We start from the raw sequence: 22573 nt of genomic DNA on the forward strand, positions 1-22573 counted from the left end.
TTTATCCCCGGCAAGTGGGAAGCTCGAGAGACGCTGGCGAAATATCTCGGGACGCTAGTCCTGAAGGGATTCCGTTCTGACGTGTTCATCCATTGGGAGGAAATGCTGTGGGGCGTAAGAATAAGGGATGATCGAATGGCGTGAAGGGGAATATCGCGGACGCGGAATATCGACCCATTATTTCAGATCGAAGAAATCTCGGCGAGTCATTTCTATTACGTGTGGTTTAGGCATTTGTTGTGTTTAAGCATTTTCTGAGCAGAATTTCCGAAATAGTTGCAGTGAGCGAGATGGACGTCAACAGCCAAGATTTAAATATTTTAGTCGCGAGACCTCAAGCGATCGAATTACTTCTGCGCGCTTTTGTCTAATACGTGCTGGCAAACATTTGGCAAAATCGATAACGAGAGAATCTCTGATAGGTCGGAAAAGTTATCATTAACAAGCTGACGTGGAGTGGCACAATTTTAACTTGCGCAAGGGTGAGCTTACACAATGACGATTAAATGGTAGCTGGGTTCACTATGATTCCGTAGGCGGGCAATACATAAATGTGCTCCAAAATTCGTAGCTTCTAGAAAAATGTTTGTGGAAAGCGAAAATTACTTTGCACCAACTCCATGCAAGGAAGCATGACCACGTTGGCAAACCGACGGTGTTGCTAGCTATGATACATGCACCAGTTTTCAACCTCGTGTCGGTTGGCCGAAATGCGAAAACACCCGTGCACACTTAGGTTTAGGTGCACGTTAAAGAACCCCAGGTGGTCGAAGTTTTCCGGAGTCCCCCACTACGGTGTGCCTCATAATCAAATCGTGGTTTTGGCGCGTAAAACCCCATAATTTAATTTTTAAACTCGTGTAGGTTGAACCGCATTATAGTAGCGGATGCCGCATGTACTACCGCCAGTTTTTTATCGTTTGTATAATACTCTGTAGCGTGGTGCTCAATGTTATGGCACTGCTCACACTCTCTCTGGTCATGCTGGCTGACGGGAATGCCTGCTACAGGGAGTATCAAATCCATTTCTCAGAAAGGTATTTTTTTAGTGTGATCGTTACTTAGATGGTGTTCAGTAATTATTGTCGACGTTAGGCGAAAGCAAGTGGAACAAACGCTTACAGCCATCGTACGGACCAAGAGGTCTCCCTTCTAACTGCGCCAGGAAAAAAATCGTTGAGTTGAGCACTGTAAACCGCAAAAGCTTACGAGATGCAGGATCTGCCAAGAAGCTGAATTCCCGTGAAGCGTGGTCACACAGCCTCAAATGAAATGTTCAAGCATGTAGCCTTTGCCACCTACACAGTGATTCATTAAATTAGAAGTGTCATGCCTTAACAGGACAGTAATTCACATTTCCAGGGGAAACCACATCTCGTAAACCTTTGCGGTCGGCTGTACGTACATCCCCACTAGGATACGGTGCTCAGCTTTCCATTATGTTAAAGCGCTTAAAAGAAATGTTCCCCTGAAAAAGGCTGCCACCCATTATGTGCGATCAAAGCTGCAATTCGTTTTCCGTCATACTTGGATAATAATGTATCTTGATAAATACACCTTACTTCTGCCGATAAGATTGTCACGCTTACACCATATGTGTAGTAGAATTGTGCTGGTTTGCTTCCCGTACTGCGAAAGGATGCGTGACACGGGTTACATTGAAGACGAGAAGCAGACGATGGACGTTGTAGATATAGTTAGCGGGATGCTCTTCTAGAGCTTTATGGCTACTCGCCATGGATAAATTCTGCTCCCTGTGACATGACTTGACGAAGTGAAGACCAAGGTGTTCGTTATGCTTAACAACGCAAATGACACAGCAAGCAGTTTGCACTGATAGCGTATACGAACTCCAGAGTGTTTTTCGACGTGGAAATTCAAAAAGCAAAGCGTGGTTAGAATCGGCTGTGGTTTGCTGGGTAGCGATGCGTTTAATATTTTGAGAAAGATGGGAGTTTCCATACATTTGTGTCAGTACAGAAAGTCTTTTGTTCCTTTCTGAGTTTTTTTTTTTCGATTCTGACTGACAAATGAAATCATCGTCTGACGGCGCGATAAACCTGCGCCGAGCATGGTTTTGTTTCACTTGCTGCCTTCAAGACCGATATTGCGTAGTATTTAACCAAATTGATTCCACTGAGATTTACTTTCATTAAAGCTTCCATCAGAACTGCCACTCAGTTCACAACTTCTGTGTTAGTTCCAGCAGTAGTTCCCAACTTCTGTTTGCAGATGCAGCTACACCAGTGTCCGTGGGCGCAACTATTTATTGTATCCTCCATTGGCGCGATTTTTGTTTTGCTCTTGTTCAATTCTTGCACTTAATTCCTGTCTTACAGCCGCTAAGCGTACTCTGTAACATAGTTACCTAAATGGTTAGCTGCCGGGCACAAGGCAGCAGGGGGGCCGACAATAATACACATGCAAAATATGTAGTACACGACACCATGTAAAAAGTCCAACGGCGCCGTACAGCTTGTACGACCTGTCATGCCTTCGAAAAGGCGGCAAAAATCCGACGTTATTGGACAGCGCCCCGTGCTCTCCTTACGGACGAAGTTCTTTCCGGATTTTGAATTTAACCCACACACAAAAAAAAAAAGTTCTGTTGGGGCCCTAGTTCAGGACGTATGATTTTCGGTAGACGGTTTCGAACGTGTTTTTCCTCGTATGAAAAGGCCGAATGTGTTTTTTTTTCGAACATGTCGCTTTGTAGATGGCAAAAAAAAAAAGAAAAAAAATGTTAGTACCATTCGAGACAGACCTGCAGGTGAAATGCAATTGCGCTAGAAAACAAATCATAAGGACTTTGAAATACCCTATCTTAACGTAAATCTGCATGTTTCGGATGTTGCACGACGCAGGTAACTTTATCGCCTACCAGCAAGATATTTCATGCGATGGTCACGTCGGGCTCGAAGCTGTTCTTGGGGCGTCGCGATTCTTGGACGTATTCCCACATTCTAATGCGACAACGACGTGGATGAATTCACGTTGCTATCGAGCGGCTTATTATTATAAAAATTTGTTTCCGTAATATGCGCATGGGACATGGACATTCTCAAACTCAACAATTATTGCGTTGTTACGGCATAAACTACAGAGGATGTGTTTCAATAGCAAAAAAAAAAAAAAAAAAAAAAAAAAAAAAAAAAAAACATGTCCGCGTCGGGACGCATTTCCTTTCCGGTTAGGTTGATTGCTTCATTCCGTTTTGCGTCTTTCCCTTTTATCTGTTTTATCTGTTTTCTCTTCCACTTCAGCTCAATAAGCGTTGAAGCAGTTGCACCAACTGCAGCTCTAGCATTGTCAAGCTGTTAGAAGGATGCTTTTTCTCAGTAAGGAAACTTGTGAAATATTTTCCCCTCGGATCTCTCGCTATCGATTAGTTCCATTATTTGTAGTAAATGAACATGTATGAGCACAGGCTGGCTTTAATTTCGCACTTGCAACATCTGCTTCGATCTGATAAGTGCACGAAACATAATTAGTGGTATCATGGAGACATAACCGATCGCCAATAGCAATTTTCTCTGCTAAGAGTGCCCGTTTCATCAAGTAATCCAGCGATAAAGTGGGATTCGCACTACTATCTGCCATGACAATGTTTTAAGAAAGCTTGGCAAATCATAAAGTGGTACGTGAAGATCATAACTATCTTGAAGTCCTGTATGGCCTAACGAGGGTATACACAGACGAGGTGATAAAATTCCGAAGCGCATTGAAAAAAAAAAAAAACCCTAATAAAATGAACTTGACAGCGAATAGATTTATACAGGCATCCAGTTGACTGTTGTGTCCTTTACACAGACTTGTCCTTTTGTCTATAGATAGTACAGGACGGCCTACCGACAGAGGCTAACCAGGTCAGTTTATTTCGGCATTTCGGTATTTTGCTGCCCGCAGACTTCTGAACGGCCTTTTTTTTTTTGCAGAAAGCCCATGTCGCATAGAAACACGTTGAACAAAAGCGCGAATCTACAATTCCACAACCTGAGACATTTCATTAAACCAATTCTAGATTTTCTAGCTGCCCAAATAAATATTCGTGCTGTTGTAACTCATACCACCAAACAAATGGGGAATGCGGGTCAAGTCTTGCTGGCGAGCTTCGCAGTCATGCAATGCACGCGGCTGAACATTTTGTGTTCTGCCTTCTTCTTGTAATCTCTGGTAATATTACGTATGTTTTTTAAGCTGCCTGCCACACTTGCTCGCCAATTTTCTGACTACTGTTCTTTTTCTGTCTTACCGGATTTTGTTGCTCGGACTGGACGACAGGCCTGACACCGACCTCGTGTTTGGTGCCGACGAGCCTGACCTCAACAAGCATGCTGGGAGCTTGGTTCTCACTAACACCTCGGACAGCCATGTCGCGTTCAAGGTACGGCGCGCTTTTGCCGCAAGTTTACCCTTATTGGACTGGCACAGCGCTGCCTGCACAAGACTAACTTTCAGGCCGATAAAGTCGGCAGTGAGCAGTATTTAAGCGGAGATTGAATTTGGTCAATGAAGGAGAAGAAAACACGTTGTCAGAAAACTTTGGTTTTGCATACTTGGTTTATTGAAAAGCGCAGGCCAGACAGAACGAAAAAAAAAAAAAGACGCAGGAAGGACACATAGAACAAGACGTTCTGTTTCTCGCGTGCTGATCGGTGTATACTATCAAAAACAAAGTGTTGGGGTAGGGCTGTTCGAATAGCAAAATTTCGGAATTGCATCGAATACGAACATTCGAGAAAAACGACTTTCGTATCTTGAATCGAACAACGATTGTTTTCGCGCTTTAAAGTTACCAAAGAGAGGTGGCCCGGCGCGCATTTGGTAAACAAGCCGTATTTGCATTATTTGGTTCATGTAATGCCATTCACAACTAATTTTAGGGTCGATACAACATCTTACAATTGAGAAAAAAACAGCTGAATGATGACCACAACGGAAATGGAATGATATCTGGTTTACCGTGATGGTTAAAGGTAAAAAAAAAAAAAAATCCTGCCTGCCACGAGGTGCACGTAGAGTGTTGTGTTCGTTGAAGTGTCGCACTACGGATATACAGCATCGCGCATTGGTTTAAAGGGATAAAAACGTGGTGTCATTGACCAAGAGAAATGATTGCCTGAATCGAAACAACAGGTTGCAGGATGCTAAAGTGATAAGTATTTTTGGGAACGACTAAGTTATTGTGAATAATAATAAAAAAAAAACATCTCCTAAGGTTCGCTCAGAAACTGGTCTACGCTTGCACCACGGCTTTTGTGTGGCAGAATTATTTTAACATTTAATACTTGCATCCGTCTTTCACCCTGCAGTCTAATTGTTGCTATCCCTCATGAAACAGAAGCGAATATTCGAAATTCTGAATAGCGAATTATTGAAACAAATAAGAATCAAATAGCAAGGAATGTTCTATTCGTATGCTGTTTAGTTTTATTATGAACATTTGTTGGCGTCAGTACTAGCCATAGTGATGCCCATACTATGCGGGAAAGCGGTTGTTTCGGAAATGCGAAAACGGGAAATTTCCTATTGTACAGGGAACATTTGTTTTTGCTCGTTGCAGCAGGTGCCTGGTTATGTTTTGTTCCTGCATTCTTCAGGCCTCGCGAAGCGATAGTTGTCAGGTCAGGAAGCATGCAGAAGCCTCCTCATACCTGATTATTGCGTTCGATCAGCGTATCTGTGCAGGCAAGCTGGTCTAGTGCGCGTTCAACTGGCACTGGAGGCTCCACGTGCTATGTTCAGCTCATATATACAGTACTGTACAGAAATAGGGAGTGTTTCCCGATATTGTGCAGTAATGAATAAAAGCACTTGTACAGGCGGTGTTCAAAATGTAAGAGATTGAACTGCTAGTAAAGGTTTGGTATTGACGGCGCGCTGTCTCTTTTATTAGTGAAAACCCCACACGACGGGAAGAATTGCTCGTAATGATTTGTACACAGCTTCTAAACGCTGATGCATAACAGCAACCCACGGTGGGAAAAATAAAGCTGCACTTGATATTAGCCGAACGCAATTATCAAAGTAACACGCACACATGACACATCGTTAAAACAACCTAGACACCGAATCGGCAAATTAGACAACCCGACAGAAGCTGCCATGTCCTTACTGCTGCTATCATTTAAAAATTATGTTGCAGATTAGGCAAAAGCACAAATTTGCGTCATATTATTGAGGAAGTGCTAGGGGGCACTGTAGGCTAGTTTCGATCATACCTCCAGGCAGTTTTATTTTTCCGGACTCCCCAATATGCCAAAAATTGTCAAATCTGACGAATAGTTGAAGTTCAATCGTCATTTCAGACAGTGCATAGCGCTGCTAGGAGAGGAATTTCAACAGAAATGTTTAACAAAGCGTAAAAGAACTGTCGACCAAAGGAATCGATTTCTACAGGCGCGGTGACGAAAGAGTTATAGCATCAATATGCATTTCTCCCAATTTAAGTGTGTTCTCGACGGCGCCCCGTCGAGAAAGAAATGACCAAGTCATCCTGTGTCACTCTTACTTTCAGATTAAGACAAACAACATCGATGGATACAAGGTAAAGCCATTCTTTGGGATCATTCCTCTGAACAGTACTGTGAGCGTCAATGTGGCCCAAAATCCAGGTAAGAAAACGTGAACGCATGCATCGGTGCACCACAAAACCCCCAATTCTTAAAGAAGTCATTTTGCAAATCGGATCATTGGTTTGGCTCGTAAAATGCAGCAATTGTTAATTCATTGCAATTTAATGAAACTCAACAACGATCATTAATGGCAAGTTTTTAATCAAACCACGTCTTATGTCTCAGAATCAATAACATTGAGGCCTGATTTTATTTAAGCCACACTAAACACTTAATTACCTGCTACATGCATCAAAGCTATAGCTGGGCACTCCTCCCTCCGTTTTCGCCCCCCCCCCCCCCCCCTACCCTTCCATATTCAAATAGATAAACACTCCAATCTTTGAATCGCTCAACAGTCTTGACCAAATTTACTCAGCTAAAAAGCAAAAAAAGTAAGGATTGCTCTCGTTAGTGTGACAATTAGGACATGCGTTTTGATTCAGGACCCCAAGTTTATTGACTAAAATAAAATTATTTCTTATACGTTTCTTATACTGCTAGTTGGCTTCATATTACGGTTATCCAACGAAATACTGGGCAGCTAGGGCCTGATATCTAAAATCCGTGATCTACCTGACAGTACTCAAACCGGAATAAAGCGATGTAGGTCGCCTATACGTCGCAGAATTGCGATGTATGCTTTTCTTGCCCAGTTAGACTCGTACTCTAACTTTTTTATTTTAATACATTCGGGGTAACCTAACGATAGCTTGTCAAATGTACTTGAGTACACAGGGCACGAGATAAAGCGTTCTCTGAACCACGTCGTTTCCCAGACAATTTCTTCCTTGTTTAACGGCGACCGCTAACGCGATTGGATGCACTAACCGGTTGAGTGAAGTGGCCCTCTCGACACAGAAGTAAACGCCGGAAAAGTCCCTCGCGGGCTCGAGTGCGCCTTTCTTTGATCTCGACGTGTGGCGCAGGCTCGGAGTTCCACGCATCGGACAAGCTGCTCATTATGACCACGGGCATCGAGACGCTCGAGATCAGCCCACGCGAGCTCATTGACCACTGGAGATCCGTCGCTAAGGACAACATCAAAGAACACCGGTGAGTGGAACAGAAAAAGAAGAAATACGCGTTGGACGCTGTTCTCTACCAGCGTATTCCTTTGGCTTTGGCCCTCTTTGTATCGGCTATAATGGACTTGTGCCCCAGAGAGGCACTTTCGGTCACGCACACTTCAGGCCGCTTCGTTTAATCTTTTCTCGCATGGCTTAGAGCGGAATTGTTGCGTGTGCGAAGGGTTTTCTTTACTTCACTGACGCAGAACAACAATACGGTGCTCACTCCTGTGTAGCTTTCGTCTTTGACTGACTGTCTGGCAGCTGGTATAACAAGCAAACTTGACTGCCTATTGCGCGGTCTATTTACAGTCAGGAGTCTGATACGGTATATATATATATATATATATATATATATATATATATATATATATATATATATATATTATCGTGACCATGCAAAGCTAACAGACAATGAAGCCTAGGAAAGCATCGGGGGAAATTAACTGTGGATGAGATTGAAATGTGGAAAATAATAAATGGAAATGAAAGTGGCACGAAAAGATAACTTGTCGTTTGTGGGAGCCAGACCCACAACCCGCTGCCAATTGTGCGACGGTGACAGCTGTCAATTCGTTGACTAACTTGGGTATCTATATTTACCAGATCTAACCCTGGGAGTGTTAGCCAGCACCACTCAGAGCCCTGGTGGCTGCATCCTTTTTTGCCCGATGGCGTCACGAAACACGTAAACTTAGCATAGCAGTCACGTGGCTTACAGACCCTCGTGCGCTGCTGATAAGATTTGAGACCCTCGGAAAGGTCGACCGACCGAAACTATTGGGCAAATAAACTCTTCTCATCCATCTAAATACATTTTCGCCCCTTATGACGCACGCACGCACACTGGGCCATAAGATAATTAAAAACTTAATTAGATAATTTTTGGTAATTGGTCAATTATGCATTTTAATTTTGTTGTGCGAGTAATGTCCGCTTCTTCGAGTAGACCAGCTCACGAACTATAATTATGCTATCTGCCACAGACAACCTTTAAAGATTTTTGACGTGTTCGCTGAAACACCCGGTATATATTGTAGAGCAACATGAGAAGCTCCCGATACAGCTTTCTGTTGATGAATATTTGCTACATGAAAGTGTCTTTCCGAGCGTGAAAGGTGCCCGCGAATGCACGCAAAGTGCCTCGAGCGGCCAGTCGCGCTGCCATTTTGCCTGTATTCGCGGGCTTCTTTCACGCTCGGAAAAACACTTTCATGTAGCAAGTATTTAGCAACAGGAAACTGTTTTAGGAGTTTCTCATGTCGCTCTACAATTTTCTTATTGACATTTTTATATAATTATAATAATTGAGAAGTTGAATAAATAATTAAGACTAATTATGTAATTAGGCGGCTTGCAAAAATCATCTGAGTATTTCCAAGCGACGGGAAACCACATTACCTAGGTTCTGTCCAGCTACGTAGCATTTGCATATTTTAAATGTTTGGCCCAAGTTAACTGAAACACCCTGCTTTGTCCTAATACTTCTTGGACCGCCCGCATATGGCACTACGGCGAGCAGGCTCCGCTGCGTGAACGTGTCGAGCATGGCCTCCCAGAAGCCGATGTCCGAACTGAAGGAGGTCACCTCCCGATCCGGCACCACGGGCCCGCGCCAGCCAGGCCTAGGCAAGGAGAAATCGTACCAGTCCTTCTGCCCGCCCAGGGCCTCTTCGCCCAAGGCCTCTTCGCCCGGCACCTCCTCCCAGCTCGAGATGATCCAAGACGTCGTCGGTGACGTCCAGAGCAAGGTGCGTGCGACACTCCGTGAAGGGAAGCGGGGAATGCTCAAACGCGTTTTCATTGCTGCATCGCTTCGCAAAAATTATAGTGGTACACGCGGACTGTAGAAGTTTCCTTTCTGAGCCATTACTATGATTAGAAATTTGATATCATGTAGATGACCTGGCGTTAAACTATTGTTTCACGTGCGCCCTCCGCGGCAACTCAAGTATGGAAACTGCGCACGTAATAGCGTTTCTGCTTTGTGGCATTTGTATATTTGTTGCCTTGATGCAGACAATGCGAAACCTCGTACGCATGGGCAATGGGGGCAAAATGATACCTGCCATCAGATTTTCACATTGGAGTGCAGCGTTTATGTGTGACATGTTGATTCACAATCATGTCCGCTTAAAATTACCGTTGGTTGTCACTAAGTTAAAAAAAAAGTTAATTCTGCAGTACAGCTCAAAAACAGCGCGTAGAGATACAGACAATAAGGCACACGCGAAGTGATCACTTGAAAGTATTTCATTTTGGAAGATAGCACAGCTGCGGGAATGCTACGGGTACCTAGGCTTGTTTCTACGAGACGTCAGGAGTGCGACTGCGGCAACTGTTTTATTTCAACAGTGGTCAAAGCTAAGGTATTGTTGCATGGGTAAATAAGCCAGAAGAAAGTTAATCGAAACGGAGATAGTGGAAACACACAGCAATCAATATGGAGCACCTCTTTTTTGTTTCACAAAAAAAAAGGACCTTTCTCTGCGAGCAATGCGTACGTCTGCCTGTATAAAGTAGAGTACTTCAAAGCGAACACGTTGTACGCCTCTGGTTCTTAATTTCTCTTGATGTAGCCATTGTCGGGGCCCATCTTACACCAAGGATGCCAACACATACCAATTGAGCAGGATGTAGTAAGAAAATGTGCAGTCAGCTCGGGCAAGCAGGGAGAAAGCGCTCCAAGCCAGCGGTAGCTACCCTCGACTTCCTCGCTTTGCATGAGGTGATGTACAGCTGCAGGGACGCTATGCTCCACGGAGCTTGAGTACAATAGAGCTATTGCGCAGGCGCTAGTGTGGAGAGCCACTGCTCTGACTGAACGGTTCTCTATATGTACAAGAATCATTCCGCGCGTTCTCCACTACCATAGCATTCAGTGGAAGTGACAATTTCGCATCGATGTTGTGTTGGTTTCACGAACACAACAAGCAACTTCAGTTTAGCAATGTACAATGTTGGGCTGGTTGGGGTTTCATGTTCTTCTCTCTACGCACCTTTTTGCAGCACTTAACTTGACCGACAAAAAATAAATGATGAATATAACGCGTACGTGATGATTGGACGGCATACATAACGCATCGATGATGGGGGTGTTGCTCGGAGTCTCGGTTTCAATTCTGAGTTGTAGGAAATGAAAGAGCATGCCAACTGACCAATAGTGACAACTGCAACACTTAAGCCTCAGGTTTCCTCCGATTCATGTACATCGATTGGGATTTACATAGCTGGGTTTTACATAGCTCGGATTAGGATTTACATAGTTAGGTCGTACAATGACCAGACTTGAACATCCCGGGCTACCACGAACTGATGCCTTCACCAGTCTCAGCGTTTGTACAAATACGACCCTTATGCCTAGTATCAGGATGAAGTGAAAAGTTTGTTATTGCAAAGATAATCCAGACACTGAGGAACGATGTCTACTTTGTCGAGAAAAAGAAAGATAGGGCCTGCATCTTTCACTGAGGAGAGAAAAAAATAAAAATAAATAATGGATAAGCAGGAAAAGCCTGAACTTCAGAAATAGAGCCGACTATATAAGCAGTAGATTTATTCCACGGATTCTAGTCATATAAGTCTTTCCCGAATTTATCGAACTTCACTGGGCTGAGACAATAGATGCAGACGCACCTTTACTACTTTTGCGGGCATTGGAGTCCGGGATTTTCTTGTGCTCCCATTTCCTTTCCAATATAAACCTATTACAACAAGGTTTTCGCGGGAACTACTTCGGGACCATTCGCATTCACATGACTAATGCACGAGAACTTCTACCTTTAAATAGCGGTGAGAATTTCTACAGGCGCAGACTTTCCTTTCATATATCTTATACAAAGGCAAACATGGGGTCACTATGAATGAACGTCTTCTAAAGTGTGCTGTAACTAGTGTGGGAATGCCGGAAGGCAGATCGGCTTGCCTTGAACACGGTTAAGCCTAAAATATGGCCTAGGCTCAGCAAATAGCTTTCTTAGCTCTTTCCCTACCACGGGGAAAATAGGTGTTTTTTGTATGTTACGGCAGATGTTTTTTTTTATGGAGGAACTACTGGACTCAATATTTAATGTAATACATAAACAGAAAGCAAAATGAATGCACTTTTCACGCATAAAAGTTTTATTAACGTGATGTATATCATAGAAAGATATAAATTGTAAAAATTAAGATTATGCGATAAAATTCAACAAAGTTTGTAAATACACGCTTGTATCTACTAAGAAAAAATGATACAAAAATTGAGATATACACAATACATTGCCGTCTATTAGGCACTATCTCCGAAAAAAAATTTCACTAAACAGGTGTTTCGCTACAAATGTTTTAACTGCAAGCACTATAGTTGGGCGTGCCGGGCTGCGGCCGCCGATGTTCCAGGATGGTTTGCGTCGTCGTCGCTTTCAGACTCAAAGTCCAACGAAGAGTCAGCGTACTCTGACTCGCTGCTGTTCGAGGTATCGATAAGATCAGCCGCAGAGGCAGCGGAATCGCGATATCTGCGATCTCCAGAAGCACGCGCGTCGTTTTTGGAGCCGGACGTTTTTGCGTGCTGCTTTGACCATTGCGAAACTCCGGAGCGCGTTTAAAAATCACCGCTAGGCGGGAAAAAAGCGAACTGCTTAGAAAAAATGTCACAGTTTCACCCTAAGGGCGAAGCAATGAATGCGATAGCAACACAGCAATGTCATACGAAGTAAGGTGAGCGGCTTTGTTAGCAATATGAATTGTAGTAAACATGAGCTGATTAAGTAAGCAGGTGTGCTGCGGCGTAAGTAGACCGACATGAAGAGAGACTCGATGACCACGAGAAAGCGCGTGTGAAACGGTGGTGCTGATGAGAAGCGCTTCCCGTGGGCAGCGCGTGCGAGGGGACACACCTGTAGCGCTGCACTGCCGATCCGGGCAGCATTGCATGTGTAGCGTGCGTTGTAAAATGTGGCCCGACTATTACTAACTGAATGAACAAGCGTGGTGTGAGCGCGCACAAACAAACATGAATAGATCACACTGAATGACTGCAGACAACGACTGTCAAAACGCTGGCACCAAGCCCATACGCCGCAGCGGGCGAAGGTATACGTGCGGTCTATCGCTTCAACGGAAACTGAGCGGCGAGTGCACGGCGCATAAAGGTCAGAGCCGTGTGGAGATAAGAGACGGTGCGGGCGAGCGACGAGCGCGGTTGTTGGCAGAGTAAAAGTGCACCCCCCCCGCTCCCTCCGGCGCTGGCTTCCCGCTTCCTTGCTTGCGCGTGGGAGATTGAGTGCGTTCGCTCTCAATCTGATAGCGCGCGTCCCCGCACGCTTCCGCTCGGGCATACGGCGCGCGGCGAAGATTTTATCTATAGGGAACCTCACGGCGACGGCGACGCCGATGGCAGAAATCCGGTTGAAGTGTCCATATAATTACTATCGCAATAAAAATGCCCGCCCGCTATCGATGGTTTGAAACGCCACTTTCGAGACCTTCCGCGCCGCTCACGGACACACTGCGCCATCGGACGTGAAAAGTATATTTTGTTTTATTGCGATAGCAATTATATGGACACTTAAACCGGATTTCTGCCGTCGGCGTCGCTGTCGCCGTGAGGTTCCCTATAGATAAAATCTTCGCCGCGCACCGTATGCCCGAGCGGAAGCGTGCGGGGACGCGCGCTATCACGGAGAGCGAACGCACTCGATCTCTCACGCGCAAGCAAGGAAGCGGGAAGCCAGCGCCGGCGGGAGCGGGGGGGGGGGGGGGGGGGGGGCGCACTTCTACTCTGCCAACAACCGTGTGTGGTGCTCTTCCCACGAATGAAGCTTCTCCTGAGCGCGCGTAAGAGGCTGTCGTCGGAGAGAACTTTCAGGAGTGGCCGGAAATACTTGTGCCTGAGGCCACTGGTGAGAGTTCGGCCCACCCAGCTTCGAACACCAAACAATTGGCGGCTGTATGTTTCCAATTTGAAAATGCGAGGCGCTGCGTCCACCTGACATTTCTGCTTCAGTATTTCAGACACTTATTCCTTCGGACTTGATTTCGGCGTATGTGCAAATGCAGGCTCCCTTATGGATCGGTCCACTGCGCAAGCCTCAGCAACCGCAACCGCGTGGCTCGCGTAACATTCTGCTCAGGACTGCTGAAATCCACGAGCGATATCAGTTGGATTACGTGCCGTGGGAGCCGCTATTTGAGAGGCGTCCTGTTCTCTCTCAATCCTGAGCACCACGCTACGTAATCGGTGCTGCATCTGCTACCCATACACCACGACGCGGAGATTGCAGAACCTGCGCTGGCTGACGGAAAGTGCGAAGTGACGGAGTGCCAGTGACGCTGCATATTAAATGGCATCGGAAGCAAAGCGGCACAAAGAAAGAAAGAAATAGGGGGAAAGAAAACCCAGAAAATATTGCGGCTGTGCGGCCTCTAAGATGTACGATGTACTTTATTGAAGTGCAAATGGCACTCACTACAACCCCCTCTCCTCCCCCCCCCCCCCCCTCCCTTGCCCCATGCGCCGTGCCAGCGTCCGGAAAAAAACCCTCTCTTCTTTAATGGCTATTACCGTGGCATAACTGAAGTTAGAAGTGAGAAGTTGAAAGATCGGAATGAGGGAAATTCATTACAAGACTGAGCTCGGGCAAGCATGTCTTCTTCTTCATCGGTTTGCCGTCTTTCTTTAATTATTAATTAGATGTGTTACCCACTGCGTCTACGTGCAGTTACAATAGGGGGAATACAAAAAAAATAATACAAAACGAAGTAGCAGGTCTGGGTAACATGATCAATGGGCAATATATATCACAAAATTCTGAAGGGAATAGAATAAAAGAAGAAAAATAACAGCAAGCAAGCGCACAGTAACAACGAACGTACGTTACTGCTAACAGAAAAAAAAAATCAAGGGCGTCAGTAATAACTTGGCAACCACTTGTCAAACGACAAACCTATCCAACGACAAGAGAGAGAGAACGTCAGACTACATGAATGGAAAGTTCCAGCACGCATGCTTCTGTATCAGATGAGCTGTTTTTGCTTGCCACATTGCATGACGGCTTCACTGCGTGCGAAGCTGCCCAATCATTATTATTATTTTTTTACCATCCAAGTGTGATTATGAGTTGCCTATTTGTCTGACGCGCTGTTTTTGATTTTTTTTCATTGCTTACCAATTCTGGCTTCACATTTCACACCTGTTATCGCACTGGATGGTGTCCTAACTTTTTTTTTCATAGGTGAAGATTAGCATAAATTAAGTGAATATTACACTGCAGTAAAATAATCTCGCAAAAAGGAGTCACACACGCTTTGTCCTGTTCTTGACAGCTTGGCGAGGTCTACCAGGAAATGAGTGCGATCTCTCGGCGTCAGGATCAGTTCGGGTACTTCATGCTCGCTACCATGGTGCTGGTCGGTGTGAACCTCCTCATGCTGATCGTGGTCAAGAACTGCCAGTCGGCCACCGAGTGGTACTGCTGAGAAACCCCGCTGTGTTGTAGACGACCTGGCCCTTGTTGACAACGCGAACTATACACAGGCCCCCCTCCCCGAAGTGGACCAGCCCAGGCGAACGGGCGAACACCGAGGTGCGTGACCTCACCGAAAAGACGGGAGCAAGAAAAAAAAAAAAAAGAAATGGAGAGAAGGGAGTGTCAACTCAGCTGCGACTGTGCACACCTAGTCGTTGTTTTATTGCACATAAAGTATCGGAGCTGACAAATTTATATTTTTCAGTGTTCGTGTGCAGCTTCAATAAACAAATCTTTATAAAGTTGTTGACTGTTCGCATATAATATATGCTGATGTATATGCCTTTGTATATGGAGTTTGACCAATGTTATAACACCTTTTTTTATCGCACAGTTAGGTTACTTGTAACAGGAGTTTATTTGTAGACATTCTAATGAGGATGATTGTCCGGAAAGGCATTCGCTGAGTTCTGCTGCTAATGCCCGAAACTCGTAGTCCTCATGTTTTTCATTTGTCACTGCAGTGTTGCAATATTAAAGAAAGTTTTATGAATCTGTGTCAATTTGATCAAATGCTTTATGAATGTAACGTGAAAGTCTTGCTGGATATATTCTCCCTCCACTTAGACTACAGCATTAAAAAATGTTAATAGAGGTTGGTTATGCATTGTTGACTTTTTTAGCGTGCTGTTTTGAGACGCACAGCAGGACGAGAAGTCTGGACACCAAGCGCGAACTAACAACTGCTTTATTCCAGCACGAACTGTGGTACATTTATAGGTACGAGTGGTCAAGACAAGCACGAATGAGCAAACAGATCCAGGCCCATGCACAAAGGTTATGTCCAGCTCCCAAAACCGAGGCGTTCTCACATAAGTACAAACTCAGTACGTGAGGGTCAATGTGCAAGAAGGTCAATGCCCTTCTATTTGTATCACCGAAAAAAAATCGATCTTCCTTGAGGGATGTCTGAATAGAGTGGTCGGTGACGCACTTGTGAGATTTTGGGGGTTGGACATAATTTTTATTGAAGCACCTTAACCTGGCTGTGCTGGTTCTTCAACGTTTGGGGTGCGCTAATGCGGTGGCCTGCGTTGCCGCCTTGAAAAAAATTCGTGCTCTGTTCAGAGTCCCTGTTAGTTTGCGGTTCGGCAGAGTTCTTCTCTACAACGACCCGCACACAGAAGCTCCTTAGGTTCAAGTCCGGGGAGTTTACCGACCCCTCCACACCTGAGGCGTCTGGCATGAAGCTGGCATGAAGCTGGCTTGAGACACCAGTGTTCATATTGCTCGGAGTTCCGTGTGGAGATGCCCGTCCTATAAGAGCTAAATATACATCTATTTAGCCAGTTTTTTTCTGCACTTCTGCAGAGAATTATGCAACACAGATTTTTTTTAACGAAAGGGTGGTGTACCTTTACGCCCAATAAACTAATAGAGTTGGTTATGTTAAAAAAAAAGCAGGATAAAGAACATGTGTTCGTAGACTGCTTGGACGTGAATTTTCACAGGGATAAACTGTAAATAAAAATGAAGAAATATGAGAAGATTGAAGGACATAAGGCGTAGCCAAGCGCTAGCTCTTAGCTTTACTTTTGCGGGGTCATGTTGTTCAGCTGTTGCGCGAGTCGGCTGTCGCCTAACATAGTTAAGGTTGTTGTTGTTGTTGTTGCCTCAAAACAGTGCTGGAGTTAAGGTGCTGGAGAGTATACTGATGGTTCTTCCTCGTCTTTTTTTTTTTGTCACGAGTAATGACTGCTTCTCTGAAGGCCTAAACTATTTTTTTCATTACCTCAGAATGACCTTTGCTTCTGTCCGGCACAAAGTTGCCTTGGAAAAAGCCTTGCCAGTCCAGGCCACGTGGCGTAATACAGCGAGTTATCTCTTCGTTTGCGTTCAGCACGTACCGAAGGACAACGCATCGCCGCAGCAGAGGAGTGCAGTCACTGCTTTATTCATGAACGACCCGCGGGACAAAATGACAACGAATACCCTTCGTGCGTGCCTGTCACTACTCCCCCACATCCCCTCCTCGAACTCCACACACAAACAATTAACACGAAAGTTTCGAAAGCGCGCCGGAAGACCACGACGAAACCGCTGCATTTTTACAACGACATCATGCGTTCACTAAGCTGCGCCAGTGACGTCGTCTTGGTGCCAATGTGTCTTAGTCTGACTTGTGTATTGTGCTCAAAATGTGCATATGTCAACTTCGCAACAACTAGGCACGGCGAAGTTAAGCCCAAGGCGTGTTAGCATTTGCGTCCTCCTGCGCCGTTTCTGGCAAGGCATCGCATAACTGAAGTTTAGACAATGGTAAAACTAAGCCAAGAAAAAAAAATTCAGCTGTCGTGTATACCTGGTTATCAGTTCAAAGTGAACGATTCGTGAGTCGAGCGTAATCCCAGAAGACCAGAATTATCGCCGCTGAGAGAAATAATGTACTCACTATCATTGGTAACACCTTAAGCGAATATTTGCAGTCTTGCGTCATACTTGTAGTTGTGTTCTATCAGCAGCGTCTTGCTCACAGTTGTCCCGTGATACCCATTCCTGAATGGCGCAAAACATCCGAGGAGGAAAACATGCCATGGCTCGCATGTAAATCCAACTTCTACTTAAATCGAATACGGTCGAAAGTACGCAAAGAAAAAAAAAAGGAGTAACCACAGATTTGAATGTGCTTGTCACGTCACAAACATTTATCGAAGCAAAACTATATCTAGGAAGGGTAGGTGCTTCATCGGCTGTTCGTAACATAAATCCCTGCAGTATTCCATTCTCTTCAAGGCATAGCGACTCTCGCCTTCCAAATAAATGCGATATTATAGGTCATGCGCCAGCACTCATAGAACCAATGTACTAATGCTACGTCCCTGAATTATCGAACAATTAAGTAGTTCTAAAGAAGGGCACATGCTGCGACATCTTCATGCAGCTTAAGTGTAACACAGCATTCGCTTCTTTTCAGCAGCGCCATGTTCAAAGCGAACAGCACATTAGAGCGCATCTACAAAAGCAGCTGAAACAAGAAGGCCAAAACTTGGTTCACAATGTTTTACCTTGCGAAATATCTTGCGGTTTCTGCCACTAAATCAGGCACGATTCCAACCACTGTCGTTGCACTTTGTATATGACGTCGCACTGTTTTCACTCATTTGCCATAGAAGTTTCTGCTCAGTGCAAAATCAGGTTGATAAGGCCAGAACACGATCGCAGCAGTTTGGGATTGTTGGCTCTTCGTGACTTTCACTAAATGTGCAAGCGGAAAGAATAGGGAGGTGCGTACACAGCAAGGCGTTTCATTTCAGCTGTGACCTGCTGAAGACAGTCAAAACAAGTTGATTTGATTGATGTGGCTCATGTCCAAAAGCAACGCAAGGCCTATCAGCGACGCTGTAGTCGAGAAATCCACCTTAATTTCGGTCACTCGATGTTCTTTAGCTTGCATCCAAACACATGTACGCGGGCGCTCTTGACATTCTCATCCAATCGATATGCTGCCACTGCAGCTGGAAAGCGAACACGCCGCCGCCTCGTGTACCGGTGTACCTCGTGATGCATCGCTTGGACTCTGAATTTGGGCCTCGTGTACCTACCGCTATGGGTACGGAAAGCAATCTGCAGAGGTGGGCATATTTACCTCCCTAAACTCTGGCTACGCCTAGTTTAGCAAATTCAGCGCATCCAGGGAATTTCCCAACTCCAAAGCAGCACACGACCTGTTACGAGCGATGACGTCTCGTCAACGTGCCATTTGTAAAATAAAGTTCATCTTTGTCGCTCTCCACAAATCACTGAAAGTAGACCGGGGCGCTAGGAAACTGCCAAGCATAATGTTCTAATCGCTTTATCAGGCGTTACACGCTGCTCCTTATGAAGTGCAGCACCATGTGTAGAAGTCGAGATTATGACAAAATCTCCTCTGTTCGGGAATAATGGCGCAGAGATAAGACAGACACCGACCAAGGTGATAAACAAATGATTAAAAACGATGTTTAGGCCCATACACGGCAGCCTTGCTCCCAATTTCCAGTCTGGTGCTCCTTTGTATTTAGTGTCGCTGAGGCCTAAGAAAACAGTTATGTCCGTCAACTTGATTATTTCCAATAACTAGGGAGCATGAAGCGGCGCAGAGACATCTAGAACAATACCCGTTGTAAGAACGGGAGGTTCTGCCTGCGCATAAGACTGCGTTACCAGAAAAAAAAAAGACGCAAGCCGGCGAAGAGAGCATGACAGGGCACACGTTAGCCTTCCAGCTGGTGCTAGTGACGTGGAAGTGAACATGTAAGCAGGAAACTGGCTTATGTTGCACGTTTGTCCTGTCGTCATAGCTGGTTCGTGTCTTGTTTAGCACGACAATGTTTAGCCTCAACACGTACGAACTTGCCTCGCTCTTCACTCTCATCAATGTAAACCGAGTCCTCACGGAATGGATCAACAAAATCGTGAACTGAAATTACTGACATGAACAACCAGCAACCTGTGTCTGCAGCAGCTAGCTGGAAAAATGCGTGGATTCTATGAGAAACGGGACGCCTTTCGGGTAAATATAGAATATATGAGTTTCTAATGTTATTTCTACACGCATAGGCGCGCATCACCGAATGCAAGTGCGATGTTTTTCTTCTCGAAATTAGAACTGTGGAAATTCATAAAAACTAATTTTAGGGGTCGTATTGCTTAACACTGAACCATGCGCGTTGAACATATAGGTTGATTTGGAATTTACAAATGTTTGTGTGTGCGGTAAGCGAGTCGGGTTTGGTATCTTTCAAACAGCAAGCCATCGAAGGGTCAAAAGTGCAATACAAATCTGACCAGAAAAGTACTTTCCAAAACACAGTCACAAAATCAGCACACAAGGGTAAGTAGTATCCTCTGCGTGCCAGGGTCTTGCAAACGGATGCTAAACACTTTCGACATTACAGATCAAACCGAACGTGGGTTCGATTCGACTCCTGAACCAGTGTAATCTTTGTATCCCCTTCACGGATTTGTTCAGTGACTGGTCGGGCATTGTGACCTACGTAATGATGCACTTCGTCACTAAAAGTGTTAGCTTAGTAACATTATGTGTCGTGATGCATCGCTTGGACTCTGAATCCATTCTCTGAAAAGAATTTGGGCATGTAAACTTGCGGCTGAGAATTTTCCATCAAGTAGAGCCGAGTAGAGTGTTGTTGTTGCTTTGTTGCCTCAAAACGTGGAGTGTTCCCCAAGGGTTCTGGACAATTCGTCGCCGTCTTCTATTTTATGGATGCCAGCACGGATAGACACCCTCGGGAAGACTGTCATGAGCAAATGTGGACGCACATATAATGGTACTGGATATGACATGGGCCGACGAAAGTCTTTTCGCTCCTCAGTCGTCAAACAAGCGGTGCCAAAAGTTCACGAGGACGCTTCTCACCTGATCCCGGCGTGGGAAACGCTAACATCGAAGACACCGGCACAAGGTCCACTAGCACAAAGTTTCGCGTTTCTTTTGTGCACATTCTGCAAAGGGAACGCGCGTTTTCCGGCAGATAAACGTGCTAATCTTACCTCTTGACCATTCTGTAAGCTTGAATAAATGCCGACAGTGCTCACAACAGTTCATGTGGTGTGTTGCGCTAATGAGCCTCTACTATTGCACCAAAAGTTGCCACAGCGCTGATTATAGTAATGTTCAGTGCGTCAGGTTAAAGGCCGCTAAAATACCATGGTCTTGTTTTCCCATATGTGTAAAACGGTGCTGTGGACACTTTTTTTTTCATAGCACGTGTAAAATCAGGCGCGTGCAGGCGCGTGGGTTTAGGGCACATGAATTACTCGACGGATCTTGTTAAATGGGCGAAGCAAGAGTGACGGGATAAATTGAGACAACCCATGTCGTGGTCCTCGACAGTGGACCTGCTGCCATGTGGTGATGAAGAAAGGGTGTTGTAACCTTGCACGTTACACAATGTGCGTGCGCGGGTGGCGATTTGATGACATCGGGAGGCGAAGGTGACACCATTGGCGACGTAGCTGAACTATGCACGGAAATGCGCGCGTAGTCACACTTCGCTCGCCGTGGAGTCCGGAATCAACGCGACTGGTTTGCCTTCGATGGTGATGAAGTTGACCACACATGACTCTAGCTGATCGTCTTGCTCAAGCTGTTCCTCAAGCTGATCGTCTTGCTTGTCGACTTCTAGTTTCTGCTCCTTCTCTCCGTCGCCGGCGTCCGCCGAGACGCTGTCGATGGGAGTGATCGGGCTAGGCTCACTCGCAGTGCGGCCGCTCTCTTCGGAAGGCGGCGCGTGACCGTCCGCCTTCTTGTGGCGCTGCTGAAGACCCGTGGCCGCGTACCAGGCGAGCGCGGCGCAGCAGCCTACGAGTCCCGTGGTGGCCAGCAGGAGAGCCAGTGCCATGCTTCCTGTCACGTGGGTGCCTGGGAGAAAGAAAGATGCCGAAGTGTTGCATTCATATCCGTCGATTTAAACGAGGCAGCAAAGGAACATATTAAGTATACCTAACTTACGAAGCTTACGAAGGGCCATAAAGGTACAGTCTACGAAACGAGATATAATAAAATGATGGATGTAACGACGTAAGTGAAATTTCCCTTGAAATTGCCCAACCCCCAAATATACACACATTTGTACCAGAGTCCTTCCATCTTTGGAAAAACATGGATGGACTCTGCTTGTACCCTGATTTGATAGACCCACACTGCTCATTATGTGGGTCCACAGCCTCTTTAGATCATATTCTCTGGGACTGCAAGGAAGAGCCCTTTCAACTTGGTTATAATCAGGTTTCCCTCTATACCCTTATTGAGACCAAGGACTCGGGGGTTAGTGTACCGCAGCAAAGAACGCAAACATTCGGTCTAGAAAGCAACAATGAATTCAGGAAGCGTGCCCCTATATACATGTCCCCTTACCGGGACGAACTTTGCAGCGATGCTTGAAATAGTGCAAGAACCGTGACACACTGACCGTTGGCGTCACTCTCGAGCGTGGTGCTGCTGCGCTGCTCGGCGGCGATGCGCGAGTCGCGCACGTTGCTGTCCTTGTAGCGCTGGTAGGTGAACACCTCGTTCTGCTCAGTGCTCGTCTCGAGCCGCGCGTTGGCCAGCAGCAGGCCGCCCGGCACCTTGGTGTGTGTCGCCACGTTGCTCTTCTTCTTACCACGGACCACGGGGAGGTTCACCCTGGAAAATGCCATTGCCATCAACAGAGCCCTTGACGGGGTATACGTGAGTGCAAGCAGTGACATAGGTCGGCTGCCTTGTGGCGCTTTCTGCCCGAGTGCTTTAATCACGCGATTAATTATTGTGTGTTACCCTCAGTGCCAGAGGCATTTATACTTATTACAAATATTAACTTTAATATTTCTAAAGCGTAAGGCTCCTGAAATTGATTTATAGCTTATTACACAACTTTAGATTAGAGGTCGGCTG

General features: G+C 45.5%; 2 protein-coding genes across 3 annotated transcripts in view; one reads left to right on the plus strand and one right to left on the minus strand.

Moving 5' to 3' along the window:
- The window catches only part of LOC119442968 (motile sperm domain-containing protein 2-like), a 56252-nt gene extending 40564 nt beyond the window's left edge, over positions 1-15688 (plus strand). For both annotated transcript variants that reach the window (XM_037708062.2, XM_037708063.2), the window contains exons 10-14: positions 4282-4384; positions 6518-6614; positions 7544-7670; positions 9207-9435; positions 14993-15688. In XM_037708062.2, coding sequence (XP_037563990.1) covers positions 4282-4384; positions 6518-6614; positions 7544-7670; positions 9207-9435; positions 14993-15145 — 709 coding nt within the window. In that variant the 3' untranslated portion in view covers positions 15146-15688. The remainder of the gene's footprint in view (positions 1-4281; positions 4385-6517; positions 6615-7543; positions 7671-9206; positions 9436-14992) is intronic.
- A 2138-nt stretch (positions 15689-17826) lies between these two features.
- Positions 17827-22573, minus strand: part of LOC119442969 (uncharacterized) — a 35681-nt gene continuing 30934 nt past the window's right edge. The window contains exons 7-8 of the mRNA XM_049662485.1: positions 22110-22324; positions 17827-21559 (exon numbers count right to left, since the gene is read on the minus strand). Of these exons, the coding sequence (XP_049518442.1) occupies positions 21183-21559; positions 22110-22324 (592 nt within the window). The 3' untranslated portion in view covers positions 17827-21182. The remainder of the gene's footprint in view (positions 21560-22109; positions 22325-22573) is intronic.

This window comes from Dermacentor silvarum, chromosome 2 (genome assembly GCF_013339745.2).
Source record: "Dermacentor silvarum isolate Dsil-2018 chromosome 2, BIME_Dsil_1.4, whole genome shotgun sequence".
Taxonomy (NCBI): Eukaryota; Metazoa; Arthropoda; class Arachnida; order Ixodida; family Ixodidae; genus Dermacentor; species Dermacentor silvarum.